A 15,409-nucleotide genomic window follows, 5' to 3' on the forward strand; every position below is an offset into this window, starting at 1 on the left:
CCCTGGGCATTGTGAGCTGCTACACAGGATCACAGTGCCAAACCTCAGTGGCACTGCAACCCCATGCGCCCGGTCACAATGTCACTCAGTTTAGGGGGCCCCCTAAACTAACAGTCCCTTTTCCTCTCCTCCTCCCTTTTCTCCATCTGGGTGGCCCTGTTAGGATATAGTACCTCTTTGAAAACAATGTGATTGAAACATGTGGCAGATTACAATAAACATGCATCTTACTGGACCTAAGACTTTACAGATTTATAGTTAACTGTGTTTGTACATATGTGCACACCTTTACAACTTAAGGTCTGATTCTGCAAATATTAATTATTGATTCAGTGCTTTATTTAGTGGGACTGCCAACCCTAGCGAGGCCACAATTCAGAAAACCATTTAAAATGCGTAACTTTAAGCACATGAATAGTCCATTAACTGTAATGGGACTGCTATTGCTTGAAGACAGTTAAATAGATGCTTAAGGTCCCAATTCAGCATAATGCTTAAGCATCTCCTTAAATCTGTCCCTATTCAGGGAAGCACTTAAGCACATGCTTAAGTCCCCAAGAAGTCTGTGGTATTAAGTGTTTTTCTGGATTGGTACCTAAGCCTGGTAGTTCCAGATTGTAAGATTAGAACCTTACTTAGTCCCCAATACATTTCAGCAAATTTTACAAGAACCTTTTTGGCCACTTTAAATATCATGCCTCTTTATATGGTTATTAAAAATGCCAATTTATTCAAGGTGGTGTTGCAAGTGAGTAACCACAAACACACTCCTATAGGAATATTTAAAAGTATGTTAGTGTCTAGATAAATTTCATATGCAACTTACATCAACTACCCATGATATACAATCCGTAGATTGTATTGCAGAAGGAACTGATGTAATTACACTTAATTACTAATGAACAACAGCCCCCTGAAATGCTAAACCTTGTTTAGGAAGGGAATTAACTCCTAAAAGAAACTGCATCTGGTTTAGAAATAAGAACTAACCACTGTGAAAGCCAGCTTGGTAGCACAGTTTGTTGCCACTGGAGGATTAAGCACCTGCTTTTTAGCCTGGCAAAGTTTGGGAACACGAAAATTGAAGCTCTTTTATGGGGATGGACAGCAAGAGACTTAACTTCAAGGGAAACTGCTTGCCTTTCTACTGCCAAAATACTCTTTCCCTTCTGTGCATACATGAAGTTATAGCAAAAAGACTGTAGCAATCTCTCCTGGGCTGTGCCCCCTCCTGCCACTTACTTGCTGCCATTCAGTTTGAGTGCACTTTGGCTTATAACTTGATGCCAAGTAGGAAGAAGAAGCAGAGACTCAGACACTTCAGGCCACACAGTCTTTGTGATGAAGAAATGAGGATTGCAAAGGGAGGTTAAGGATTAATTTAATTTCATTATTGTAATATTAGCAACAGATAATACAGAGGTAAAATATAAATTACCCTATATTGCCAGGGAGATTGCTTTCTGCTTAAATTGAAAACTAGATACGTTCCAATAGGGGGAATGTAAAATAAAATCTGCCTCATGTTAGTCTTATATAGTAAACCTATGCTGTACTCTAATGTAAAATGTATATTGCTTATTTTCTAAAAAGGGCAATTTTATCTGTACAGGAATGTTTATACAGTATCTCAGTCCAGAGACTACAGATGCCATGGTTTAGTTTCCTACAGTGAAATATTTGAAGAGTCCATAAAAAGCCTTAGTATTTATTACACTGACATTGTTGATAAAGGAAGTTTTAGTTGATTCTCATGAGTGTTTTTTTTTTTTTTTTTTAAATCTGACTTCTATTCTTGTATTTGACACAGTGTTTGCAGATGTAAATGTATAATGTTTAGTTTCCTTCTGATTCTTTTACTTTGCCACAATGTGAAGTCTTTTCTTGATTTTAATGTAATGAGAACCAGAGATGCCATTTTTGTTATTAAAATATATCACGTATGTACAAAATCTAACTAGTGGAAAACAAATGCTGGTAACTTTTATATTTAGAACTGTATTCATTTAAAACACAAATAAATAACTTTTTTGCCTTTTTTTTTTTTTTTTTTTTTCCAGCCCTTCTGGAAGCCATATCACACTCAAGATAATAACTTACTGGCACAAGGTTATACAGACTCAGAACTGAAGCAGTCTGGAATATGTGAATTCTGTCAAAAAGTTTTCCCACCATCTACTACATCCAGGGGGGATTTTCTCAGGCATCTTAATTCACACTTTAAAGAACAATCAATGTATCCGGAAGCAAGCTGAATAAGACTTTGTAGAGATACTGGGTTGCACTTTTGTATATTTTTAATTCATGTGTGTATGTTAACTTCAGAATTAAGACTATGTTCATAATGATGTCACTGAAACTGTTTTTTAGTTAAGTTCATTTCAATTTTTTAAAATTACATTTAACGTTTGAAATTTTATGCATTTAAGTTAGCCAGTAGAAAACTGTAATTCAGTTTCACTTCAGTATGTCATGTTGCAATATGATCTTTGGGCCTGATCCTACAAACCTTTTCTTACGCAAGTTACCTTCACCTGAGTAGTCCCACAATAATTGACTACTTGTGTAAGTTAAGGACTACTTGCATGAGTACATGTTTGCAGAACTTGGCCTTTAATTTGGGGAGATAAAGTGTGAGCAGTCCTATCCATTTTCCTCAGTGCCCTTGGGCCTGATCCTACTCCTACTGTAGTAAATAGAAGCAGGAACAGGCCCCAAGAACATCTGAAGGGCTAGGGTGGAATGTCTAAATTTGACTTAAGACAGGTTCAGTGTTGTATTTTTATTGCAGATAAGATTCTTATAAAATCACTAGAGCAGCCAAGTAAAAGGTATGTCATACTTAAGATACATTTGTCTCTTGTTTACACTTATCTCTGCCAATGACGTAATAAACAGATTTGTCTCAGATACAAAACAATACTCGCTCTCTGGCTAAAATGAAGATAGCAATGGTATGTATCTTTGGCAGAGGTGCACTATTAAATAATGTATATTGTCAGCATTCATAACTCATGGCAAATACCTATTCCCCTGTGGGAGCTGACGTATGCTTTTACATAGAGAGAAGATGAGATGAACCAGGTTACGCTTTTCCCCTAAAACTACAAGTTCAAAAGATAATTTTGCATTTCTTGTGGGTTCCCTACTGGCTGTTACTCAAACACAAGGGAATTTTTTAAAAAATTGAACACAAGTCTTCAGCCCAAAATACTCTCTTAAACTAAAAATCACTTTTAAACTATAATTTAAATTTTGATGGCTGTGTGTGTATTTTATGAATGCTAGATCAGCTAGCTTGCATTTTGTTTTTAAACAGTTGACTTGCAAGGATCTCTTCCAAGAGAGCTGTCTGCACTTAAGTCTGGACTGGAACTGTTCAGTCAAAGTGGTTGTTAGCATTAATATATTTTCTATAGCTACAGGTAAGCATGGCGCTAACTTCTCTCTCTTTTCAAAGATTTATGGGGTGAGGGTCACCATTTTACAAAGCTAAAGGGAAATAGAAATCTTGCATCGTTTTCAGAAGTGGATTTTTAAGTCACTGGAGAATGCTCCTACACTAAACATTTTTCTACAACTATTTACTGTAGTTTTAAGTGCCTGCTGTGTATGTGACTAGCTGTTGGCTGCTGATGTACTGTAATAAAGTACAGGGTACAGTGCTTGTCTGTTCGTGTGACTTGGAGAGTGCGTTTGTTACCATAATAGCGTTGAAACCCCTTTTCCTACGTAGCTCCACGGATGGAAGTGTTTGAGGCAGGCGCGTCTTTGGGCGCAGTGGGGCAGGTGAAGTTCCCGTCCAGTTATCGCTGGGAGGTGAGCGCTGCTGGGGATGGTACTTGGTGTGGGGGGGAGAGGGGGAGGGAATCGCTCTCCAAAATAGGCCGACACCCAACTGCCTTGTCCTCTGGCCCGCAAAAAGCAAGACCCGCAGCTCACCTTGGCAAGAGCTGCGCAAATCGCGATTTACCTTTTAATCCCTGCCACCTTTTTTGCGCGTGCCTGTGTTTTCCCTCTCCTGCTCCGAGCCGAAGAGTGTCCGCCCAGGGGCCAGAACTCTCCTCTGTGCACAGCAGGGGTGGTAGGCCTAGAAACGCCCCTTCCCTCCCCTGGAGGAAGAAGCCAAAGATGGGGAGTCCTAATCCACCTTGCCTATCAGCCTCGGGGGCCTGACTCCGACGAGAGTTAAATCTGCATTTCAAACACTCCTGCCTGAGGGGCGCCACGTCCAGGGCAGCGAGCGGTGCCCGGACCACAGCAAGGGGCTGCAAGCATCAATTTAACCCCCCCCCCCCCAAGCACCCCCTGGCCAGCTGCGAGCCGCTTGGAGCAGCGGGAGGTGAGGGCGCCGCTCTCGCGCTGCGCTCCTGGAGGAGGGGGCGGCGGCTCACTGACATCTGCTTCACTAGGCTCCGCACCAGAGCAGGTTCAGTTGCAGCGATTTCTCCTCTCCCCCGTTTAACGCAGCAGCGGAGGCTGAGTCCGCAGGGGAAGTGCATTAAGAACCCATCACGGGTGGGAGGAAGGAAGCAGAATGAGGGCAGGAGCAGCAGGTTGGTGCCAAGGTGCTGCTTTCCTCCCTCTCTCTACTTCCTCCCATCCTCCTCTCCCGGGCTAGAGGCGTGAGCTGAGTCCCCGCCAGCCCTGGCGCTGCAGAGGCTTACAAGCCTCCACTGCGGTCTCGCTTGCAGTCCTCTGCCCCGCAGGGAGGGCGGTAGGTGGCAACGAACGCACATGTTCAGAGCCAGCAGCCCGTGAAGATCTTAGTGGGTCTGACCTCCACCCAGGCAGGGTGTTTCCCCTGCCTCTGCCGAGAGGTCTCCCCTGGGGGTAGCGTTGGTGCAGGGGGTGCCTGGTGCTGGCGGCCCGGCAGAACACATGTAGCTCCTCTGTCTCGCGGCTACCGCGACAGCTGCGTGTAGCTGCAGTCATTCGCCTGTCATGTCAGTGCTCGTTAGAGGAGAGGAGAACACGCCTGTGACAGATCCTCCGAGTCCTCCCCTGTGTGATTGCTAAGAGAGATTCGGGACATTAACTGAGGTCTCTTAGCTCTGGAATCAGTCCCCTCTGCCACACTCCAGTGGGAGCTGTCCCCCGTCCCGTCCCGTCCCCCCCCCCCCCAGATGTCAGCTCATTCGAGGAGTCTCAGATGAAGCTAAACTCTTTCTCCCTCCGTGCAGAAGTGAGTCTCCAAATGGCCACTGGACTTTCAAACTCCCCTCCCCATACCACAAGAGTAACTAAACTGAGGCAATGCTACTGCCCCCCCCCCCATTAATTGAGCCGGTGTGCCATTCAAAGTATCCTCTCCCCCCCTCCCCCACACTCTCTCTCCACGCTGAATTCAGAGGCGACTCGGGAGAAGCTAGTCCCTCAGTAGAAAAGGGCACTAGAGGCTCAAACGAAGCTATTCCTCTCTCCCACCCATGGTGAGCTCAGCAGCTGGGGCTCAGAGGAAACTCTGTCTCTTTCCCTCCCTGCCGAACATCCTCCTTTCCCCCGCAACCCGACAAGGTTAACTCAGCAGAGGAGTTTCAATCCAAATGGCAACTGGGATTGCATTAAAAAAAAAAAACTGGAATAAGGGGGAGAGAAAAAAATCAGAAATAGGGAAAGAAAAGAGAAAAAGCAGCAGGCTGATTACGAGGTGTCAAAACTGCCAGGAGCAAGAAGGTGATAGCAATCAGGGGTGAGAAGAGTGCGCCATTCGTGCGGGGCAGCTAATTATCCGTCTCATTTGAGAAGAGCAGCATTCGAGGCAGCAGCGTTCGCCTGCTGAACGGTGACAGATTGGCGCGGAGGAGAGGGGAGGTGTTAAAACAATGGAGCCGGGCTTGCGAGCGCTTCTGCATGCTAATCAGCCCGGCCTCCTTCCTCCCTCCGCCCGCCCGCCTGCCGCGATCCCTCCTTCCCGCCCGCCGCATGGCAAAGCCCGGGGCCCTCCGCAACCACACCACGCGCGCGCCGTGCGTATCGACTGCAACCCGGCCCGACCCCCCGGGGGCACCCAGCTCCCGCTGGCCCGGCCTTCCTCAGACAGGCCGGCGTGTGGGGCAGTCCCCTGGGGGTTCCTCACACGGCAGTGCCCGCTCCCCTCCCAGCCCCGGGATAGGCCGGACCCGTTAGTTCCTGGCAGTGTCGCGGGCCGAGAGAAGAGGCGCCCAGGCGGGAGAAGCGCACGGCCGCGCTCTGTTACTCGGGCTCCAGCCTCTGCCGCTCCCGACCAGGGGGATCCCTGCTGTCTTTGTGTCTCGCTGGCCGGCTCCGGCAGATCAGCAGCCTGCCCCGGCTCTCCTTGAGCCCAGCCTCGTGCCTTGCAGACCGCTCGGCCTTGCAAGCCTGAAGCGCGGCACATGCTGGTCCCGCTCGCTGGCTGCGAGGAGGCTCAAAGGGAGTTGGCCTTCGAGTGGGGTACAAGGTGCTCAGGTCTACATTGCTTTACATGCGCGCACCGCGTCCCTGCGCGGAAAGCCGCCCACCCCACTCCAGGCGGGGGGGAAGACGCTGTCTGCCCAGGCCCTGCTCGGCCTTGCTCACTGCCCCCCACTTCCAACACCCCGGGAGTTCACCAAGGCGGCTCCGAGAGCGGTAGCATCTGCAGCACTGGTACAGCTAAATGCGCCATATTCCTAGTGTGAGGCAGAAGAATGAGCGTTGGATTGTTTACTGTCAAATGTTTCTCAGTTTCTATTCCATCCTGCCCCTAAAGATTTTGATTACTATACACTTCTCCTTAACATTAAAATATTATTTATTACAGATTTACACAAACTGGATGTTTTTATGTTAAGGGAATAACATATTGATGCTGTATTACTTGCAGGAGTGTATATGAACGATGTAATTTCTGCATTAAGAGGGAGAAGGTGGTTCCTAATAATACACACCCCTTGTTCTCTGGCATAGACAGGAGAAATACGTACAGGAGGATTTTGTTCAGAATACTAGTTAATCCCAAAGTCAGCCCACCACCCGGTTCCTGAGCCTGTCGTGGTTTACCGAAATCCACTAGCCACACGTCTCGGTTTAGTTTAAAACCTCTCGTTTACAAGAGATATTTAAAACCATTTTGGTGTGCCTTACCAGGGGATTTGGAGGTTAAGCAAACAAAGAAAAGTGCTAGTTTTAGGCCTGTGATGAAGACCCTGCTAATCCAGGTTGAACACTACTTTCGATAGCTTTTTAATTGTTTTCAAATATGTATATAGCTAGTTATTGTTGTTGTTTTTTAAATGATGCTACGCCTTTATTTGAGACTATTTGATGAGACTTTCCATGAGCATACAGATGGTGAGATTTTCATGCGTCTGTGGCTTTCTGACATCCCAGGCTGCAAAATCAATTCTCCAGATCGCTACAATACGCAGGGTGCGGAGAAGTCTAGTACCTCGCGATGCTCAGCATTAGATTTCTTTACATTTTTAGAAATGTTAAAAACGCTAGGTGCACAGTTTTGTATATGTAAATAATACTGACCTTCTGGATACACAAATAGGGGGAGACATTCATGTTAACCGTTGTGCCCTTTGCTAAGTAGGAGATTGTTCATCTTTGCTTCTGAATCTAGCGATGGGGGATGAAATCTCGGCTCTCTTTATAGTTTATCTACATGGAATTTTTGTAAAAAATATTTGCACACAAGGAGACAAAGATGAACTGATATTTGATCCCTAGTGGGAACCGGTTAAGTTCCCTGAACATATGGCTTATTGGGCTGTTGCTTCCTTTGACATAATTTTCCAAGATTGTTTAACATATACATCATCATATGATACACATATTGGCCGGAAAGAGGAATGCTGAGACTGTGGGTTCCACCCTGGCTATCATATTAATCACTTCTTTCATGCCTAAGAACGTTCAGTGGGGACTAACCTTACCTACAGAAGTGCATTGCATCTCTCCAGCTATTTCACTGGAAAGAAAATCAACGAGCAGTGATTACACTTGTTTGGTTACTATCTGCCCAGAAAATAAAGGCGAAGAGTGCTCTGATTTAGAAGGGATTCTGAAAACTGGCCGAATTACAGATTTATGTAACAGGGTGACATGGTGAAAGTGAACTAAAACGGAAATATTTTGCAGAGACAAGTATATACTTTCAAAAAGGTTATAAATGTTCAGTTGGTGAAGAGAACCACGTACTTGTAAAAACGTGTGTGTTTCCGTTATGCTTAATTTGCCAATCCGAACAAGTTTTTCTTAATAAGCTCTATTGTTTCTTTCTGTTTTGTGAAATTTAATATGTGTGAGACAGAAGGCAGACGCGGAATGCGAATGAAGTCTTTTTGTTTGTTTTGTTTGTTTTACCACTTTCTTTATAAAGATCTATAGGTAAAGGGGATGTATAGAAGAAAAGTGGCGTGACATTTCTGAGGTCACGAGCTGAAAACGTTAAATGTGAATCTCACCTGCTAGCTTTTTCTCTGTATCTGATTGCAATACAAAAATCTCGCTAAGCAAAACAGTCGCTGGCTAGCAATTAGACTTTACTCTTAGCAGGGACACGGAGGCTTTGTTAGGGTTTCATTGTTTGAATGTAGTTCATTAAAATACTTTAATAAGAGTCTCGTTGTTTTAAAATCCCCGCACTATCACCCACATACAAACATCTATATTATTCCATCCTGCCGTGTCAAAAGTACAGTCTCTTAGGGCAAAAGGTTATGGAACCTTCATAAAGATTCACACTTGTTATCTGGTCATCCTAGTCAGCAAGCACCACACCAAGCTCTCCAGGTGCTGTGAAAGTGATTTTCTCCCGTACACTCCAGCCCAAGATGCCATCCTCTTAATTACAAGCACCAGAGATCAAGAACGCGATTGTGTTTCCTGAGGATTCACAGAAGATACGCAAAAAGAGTCTCTTCTCCTGCTAACTCCGTTTGCCTGCCAGCTGGGACATGAATCGGTACCTGCCCACAAACTGGAAGAGATGGATGCACCAGGGCAGCCTGTGCAGCTGCACTGCTACCCTTCGGACAGCACTAAGGCACTGTCATTACAAGCATCTTTTTTATACTTCAGCGTGAACATTGGTGCGACAAATAATGTAGCTATTTTCTAACGGATCAAATGCCCTTGTCGCCACCACTAGGCGCATGTACATCGGCTATTAAAAACAATTGCTAATTGGAGAGTGGAATTAAACAAGACATTGAGATCCTGGACTTAGAAGCTGTCTGTAAAATATGTTGTGTTTACAGCAGGTGCCTTGAAAAACCATTGAAAGCTATTTCTAGGGTCAATACATGTGCAACAGGAATGCGCCTGCAGATTGCGTGTGTGAAGGCGCGTCTGTGAGTGACAATACAGTGCCTCCATAGCATAAACTGAACCGTAGGTAGGATGGGAATCCAATCCAGAAATTTAGTGCATTAGCATTTGTCCCAGAAGTGTCATCTAGTTGAAAGGGCATCCGAACCATCAACTTGTGAACAGCAGGTTATTTGTGGTGGATTAAAGGAAACTGCAATATCCACGTCTTCCTTTGGGAATTACCCTAGTCGGAGGAGGTATATAATGATAAAGGAGAAGAAAAATATAATCCCAGTTTTATGCATATCAACCAGTACAGCACTAGATCAGTCGAACTATCTGCTTGGAGAGCTACGTTCCAGAGCACAAATAGATCTGGTGTGTATGCGCCCCAAGAGCCTTTGTTAGCCTTGTCAGGCTCAGCAGTGTAGACTACATTTTCAGTATGTGGAAATACAGTACATAACTGTGGACATAAGGGTGGGGGCGTAAAAAGCCAAGTCCAAGCTCAATAGGAGCAGTGGAAAGAAACCTCGGGCTCCATGCCATTCAAGATGTGAAAGCCCACGGAGACTCAGCAGCCAAAACCACAGAAACTGAATTTCTAATAAAGTTCTCAACCATGTGTCCATTTAACTGCAGTTTGTATAGAGTCTACCAAGCACACTTGTTACGCATAGATTCGCAATTGCTTCAAGTGACAACAGAGACTGTGGCAAAAGGAATGTCATCCCTAATTTACTTGCTCATGGAATATAGTGCCCATAGGCATCCAAGAAATGGTAAATATTCTTTGAACATTAGTTCTTGACAGCGTAGTCTGCCAGGTCTAGTCATCTTTCAACACCGGGAATAGGCACGGCCAGTTTTCCTAGTAATCAAAGTGGCTTTGCATTCCTTTGTGCAAATCTTACCCAACACACTAATATCAACATGTTTTCCGAGGGGGTTCCGATTAATATTTTACTAATATTCTTTCAGTCCAAATTAATGTAAAAAGAAAACGTGATTGGAAAGTAATATGAAAATTGCTTCTAATTTGACCTGAAATGTCCTGCAATAATCTATTAAGATTTTAAGGCTCGAGCATTTCATTGGAACTTGTTTGATTACAACTTTAAAAATTTTACAAACGTTAGGTATTATAATTTCATTGCAATTGTTTGAAATAATTTATTTCTTAATCCTAGAAAATCATTTATGTAATCACTGCCCCCAACCAAGAGCAGTGTGGGCCGAAGTCAATCAATGGTGACATTTCTTTTAAAGGTAAAGCGATTCCACTTGGACTGTAGAAACATAATTGTTTTACTCTTTAAATATGTATATACCGTTTCTAGAGAGCCTTGGCAAAACTCCCCTTGACGTCATGGAAGTTATCTGGCCACTAAGCGTGTAGGGGGGCATACACACACACACACACACACACACACACAGGGCCACGTGTATATATGCTCACCTGGTGCCATTCTGCATCCCTTGTGCACCCATCATGACCACTGGAATGAATGGCCTCGATCCTGTTTATTATCCCTGGGAGCTGGAGGTGCATAAAGAACGGTGGTGTTCTTCAGCTGATACTTCAAAAGAGCCTGCAGCCCTTTCTCAAGCTCACAGGCCCACAGCAGGCGAAAGGCAAGTCAACGGGTTTGAGTGTAGTAGGCGTTTATTCATTATTCTCATTATTTATTTTATTTGTATCACAGTAGGGTCTAGAGGCAGCAACCAGGATGGCACGCCATTGGGCCCGGCCCTCTGCAAACACACAATAAGAACCCATCCTTCAGCTTTTCTTTGCAGATCTAGAAGAGTAAAGGCCCGCGGACACATGTGCAGTTTTCTCAAAACTCCCACTGGCCTCATAGAAGTCATGTGGCCGCCATCCAGGCAGGGGGACACCCTGTTTTTAGCAGAAGCACACAAACGTTGGACAAATGTTTCTTTAACTTGTTTTTAGGCTGTCTGTTAGGAGAGAAGAGATTGCTGGTGGCATGGTAGAATAGCAATCCCTCAGCTCTTTACCTGAGTGTAACGGGACCAGAAGGCTGTTAAGACTTCCACAACATTTCAAAAAGGTCCATATTTCCCTCTGTGCCTCCTTGGCTTTCCCATGTAAAGTTGAGGAAATGTTACGAACCAAGAGGCTGGCTACATCCTTCCTCTAATGGGTTAGCAGCCAATACAGCAGACACGTGGTTGACTTACTGGGTCATTGACCTTGAAAATGGTTCACTTTCCGTTTTATTTTTCCAAACTTTTCGACTTTTCCCCAAAGGAAGTTAATCGGTTGTTGGCTTCCTTTAAAAAGTGGAGGACATTTGTTCCACTTTAAATAATCACGTGGAAAGTGGAGATTGATTTGTGACTTGGGAGTCCTAATTAAAGAGTAAGGAACAGCCTTTGTATTTTTGCGGAAGACATGGCAGGATGTTTGGATCTGGTCTCTCACACATGTAAATATAGTGGTTGCGATTATTCGTAGAAGGCCCCAAAATTCGGAGCTGCTGCTTTCAGATCACAGTCTATATAAATCTCCCATGCCAGGAAAGATTTCAAAACGCTTTTGAAAGAATAAACTCATTTTGCCTTTTAGATCCAGAGTTGCAGTTTCGTATTGGACCACCATTGTAAGTGGGTGGGAAAGGCAGGCTAGTTTACTTTCTGAAAGTTGACTTCGGTGGCATTTTCTTAGCTTAACTGTGTTCCCTATGATGAGATGCTGTGAGCAATATTGCAATTCTCAGGGGAACTTGTCCCTCAGAGAGCTGGTCGTTACCTTAGCTGCCATCCCTGGTCTATCAGCGGCTGGGATATACAGTGGACTGACTTGACTATCTTATTTAAATGTGGTGATTTTCTCATTTGTTACATTGTTTGTATTAATAAGAATATCTTGTTCTGTTTGTTTTGTCTCCTGGGAGCCAATAAAGCTGTGAAGTTTTTCTTTACACCAAATGCAGCTCTACGGGCGATCAATCAATGGGTCGTTTTTGGATAATCTGTGAGAGTGAGAAATCCAATAAAGCAAGCAACTAAAAAAGGAAAACAGAGTCTATTTTCTGTTAGGTTAGCTACGTCAGGCCTCGTGCTTTCCAGTGGGCATTTCAATATTTAAAAAAAAACATATTTAAGTATCTGAAACATTTAAGGATCTTGCTGAATTCACTGCCTTGCATAAAAAGGAAAGTTTAGACTGTGACCTCAGAAGCAATGCGGGTGACTTAGTCTTACAATTAAATTTGCTTTGACACTTCCATTTCCCCCCTCTCCTTCTCACAGTTGATTTTCAAAGGAAGCCAACAGGAAATAGGGACCAATCATAAAGTGAGAGAAAAAATAAGTGAGTTTTTAAAATTACTATTCCTCTGACACATACCAAACCTTATCTTTTTTAAAAAACTGGTCACCCAAAGGTAGACACTGCTGGCTGGTAGGTTCTAGCAGAGTACAAGGATCCTGACTATTAATTTCAAAGCAGCAGTTCTCTTACCACAGCAAAATGATTTATAAACAGATCAAAATAACAATCTGAATGATCTAACATTAGCAGCTGAACCGAAGAGCCCCAGATTAGTCGATGAATTATTAAATTGCAGAAGCATTGTTTTGGAATTGCTAATTAAAAATAAGTAAACCCCCATGACTCTGAATATGACAACTGAAAATACCCACAAATTATTTAATAAATGAAGCGTCTAACAACTATAACACTTCCTGGTCGCCTTGTTAATAAATGTAATTTGAGGTAGATTTTAAAAATCTCCCATCTAAACAGTGAATTCATTACGCCGCGTTCAGATCTCCAGATGCCTATGGACTCCTCCGAATTAGGTGTTAAATAGACAAAAGTGAACCAAACTGCCTTTAAAAGCACAGCATGACCATGTAATTCTTTTTCCAGTTTGTGGTAAAAAATGATGAAACTTCTTTCCAAGTAGCTATCACCCAGATTTAGTGTGAAAAGTAGTGTAATTGTAATTCACGCCATCAGGGTCTATCACTGATAGACTATCAGCTGTTCTGTAGTTAGGAAGGCTTTCTTTTCAAATAGGAAAGCTGCCAAGTGCTCTGTGATACCTCCAGCAAGCTTATCGGATGGGAGATCGGAGCCAAAACAGCAGCTGCACACATATGCAAATTGGCAATTAATAGTATAACATTCTGCTAAAAAAAAAAGATTTCTGAAAAAAGAAAAATAGAGCGGAGCTACCTGCACATTAGCCTTAACAGTGACAGGGGGCTTCTAGTCTGAATGGTCAGGAATTAATTACCCTCTGGAGAGGACTTTCACTCTATTACCTTCCCTTCTCACACAAAGATCAAACCTTTGTTGTCCTGCCGAGTTTGCCTGTATCGTGAAAGATAACAATAGGATACCCCAGGGGAAAAATACCCAAGGCGCCTCGCTTCCAGCGAGTAGGGGAATCGCTTCTACCGGTGATCCTGTCCTTTGTTTTTTCGGAAATAACTGCTTACCATCTTTCTACAAAGCAGATGAAATGCTTGGGCTTGTGCCGTGCGAGCCTTCGGACCAGCTCCTTAGGGCGACTTTGCCAATGCTAAAGCAATAGACAAGGGTATGGTTTACAAATTTCACCCAGCCTGCCTCAGCAATTCTGGCGAAATTCACTTCGCCAAGCGTATTGGCTCCCAGTTGATGAAGCCTGATTGTTTTATTTCTCAGCGTTTCATTTCTCAGCATTCTCACTTGATCCTTTCCTTGTGCTAGGGGGATGAATTTGGAAAGCCCATCGCAGGACTACTGCATTTCACACCAGACTGTCCCCAGTGCTTTCCCAACGTCTCTCTCTTCCAGCACGGGGATGGGGTGATTAGCTAATGTTTTCCATAATCTGTGAATTCGTAACAGTCATATTTTCACGTCTAAAGCGCTCAGCGTCTCTGGAATTGGGAGGAAAAAGCAGATTATAAAATGCTGCAGCGTGAATGCAGCTCAGAAAATCGCCATTTCTGCTTTCTTTTCTCTGTGCCATCTACGCTCCCACACTTATTAATTGCCATTGCATTGCTAATTAACTATGTCTTTAGTTGAAAACCCTTCCTGTTCTTACACCCCAAGGATACCTGACTTGCAAGTTGAGACAATTTGGGAACGTGATGCAGATGAGATGTCACCATAAAGAAGCCTATTTAATCTATCACCAACGTACATGCAGATCTGTACAGAGAAACTTCATGACCAATAAAGGGAAGGCTTTACAAACTATCCATGCTTTCTAATAACAACATCAAATCGCCCTCCAACGCTCACCCAGGCGCCCAAAGTAACTTCCCACTTGTCTTCAAAACAAGAGCTTCAGACTTCCAGACAGCTCTTTAACTAGACTCAGAGAAGAAAAATAAAGTTAAAAATAAAGGAATAACTATCCATTGCTGCATACTTTTTTTAAGAGTCCTTTTCCCAATAGCCCCCAAAGGATAGGTGGATGTCCGGTTACACCAAGTAAAGAAAATATTAATGTAAAGAACGTGAGTCATACATTTCGATTTTCATTTGGAATATGCACTCATTTGGCTTCCGCTCATCAGCTCCTTAAAACAATAAGTTCTTTGGGGAATTGTAACAATTAAGGAAACATTTGAGCTTCCAGAGTTCAAATTGTGGAATCCTTAACTAAACGGAAAATACCAGTTTGGTTTGACTTCTTTAAATATTAATTTAACCAGGGACACATACAGAAATCCATACACCGAAAATTCAATAACAATAATTCCACACAGATGAGTTTGTCACCTCCCTGCCTGCCTGTGTATTGACAATGCTTGCCAATTCTCCATAAAGTCTTACTGGGGTGTCCATCCAATGTACATACGCACACACACAAGGTGGATTTAATGGCTTTGTCTCCTACATGAAAAATCTATTATTAAACACTGCCTTGTTAGTGCCACTACAGGTAATAGTCTTCTGGCTGCATTTCCATTACAAACCGAATTCTCCAAGTGTGCGCATACCACCTCTTAGCCCAAATAATTTTTAAAGCCTGTATTACAAAGTTTCCACCTCAATATTTTTGTACATTTTTTGTAAAAAGTTATTTAAGAGTCTGATTAAGAAGTGAAAAAATAAAACTGTAAATAAGTGAAATAGTTTAGGCTGCATTTTTGTATTCTGCAGCAGCAGTTC

General features: G+C 43.4%; 1 protein-coding gene across 4 annotated transcripts in view; it reads left to right on the plus strand.

The window, feature by feature from the left end:
* Window positions 1–3,675, plus strand: part of TANK (TRAF family member associated NFKB activator) — a 39,969-nt gene extending 36,294 nt beyond the window's left edge. For all 4 annotated transcript variants that reach the window (XM_043525111.1, XM_027819054.2, XM_007056651.4 and 1 more), the window contains one exon: window positions 2,061–3,675. In XM_043525111.1, coding sequence (XP_043381046.1) covers window positions 2,061–2,255 — 195 coding nt within the window. In that variant the 3' untranslated portion in view covers window positions 2,256–3,675. The remainder of the gene's footprint in view (window positions 1–2,060) is intronic.
* The last annotated feature ends 11,734 nt before the right edge of the window (window positions 3,676–15,409 follow it).

Source organism: Chelonia mydas, chromosome 11 (genome assembly GCF_015237465.2).
Source record: "Chelonia mydas isolate rCheMyd1 chromosome 11, rCheMyd1.pri.v2, whole genome shotgun sequence".
NCBI classification, from domain to species: Eukaryota; Metazoa; Chordata; order Testudines; family Cheloniidae; genus Chelonia; species Chelonia mydas.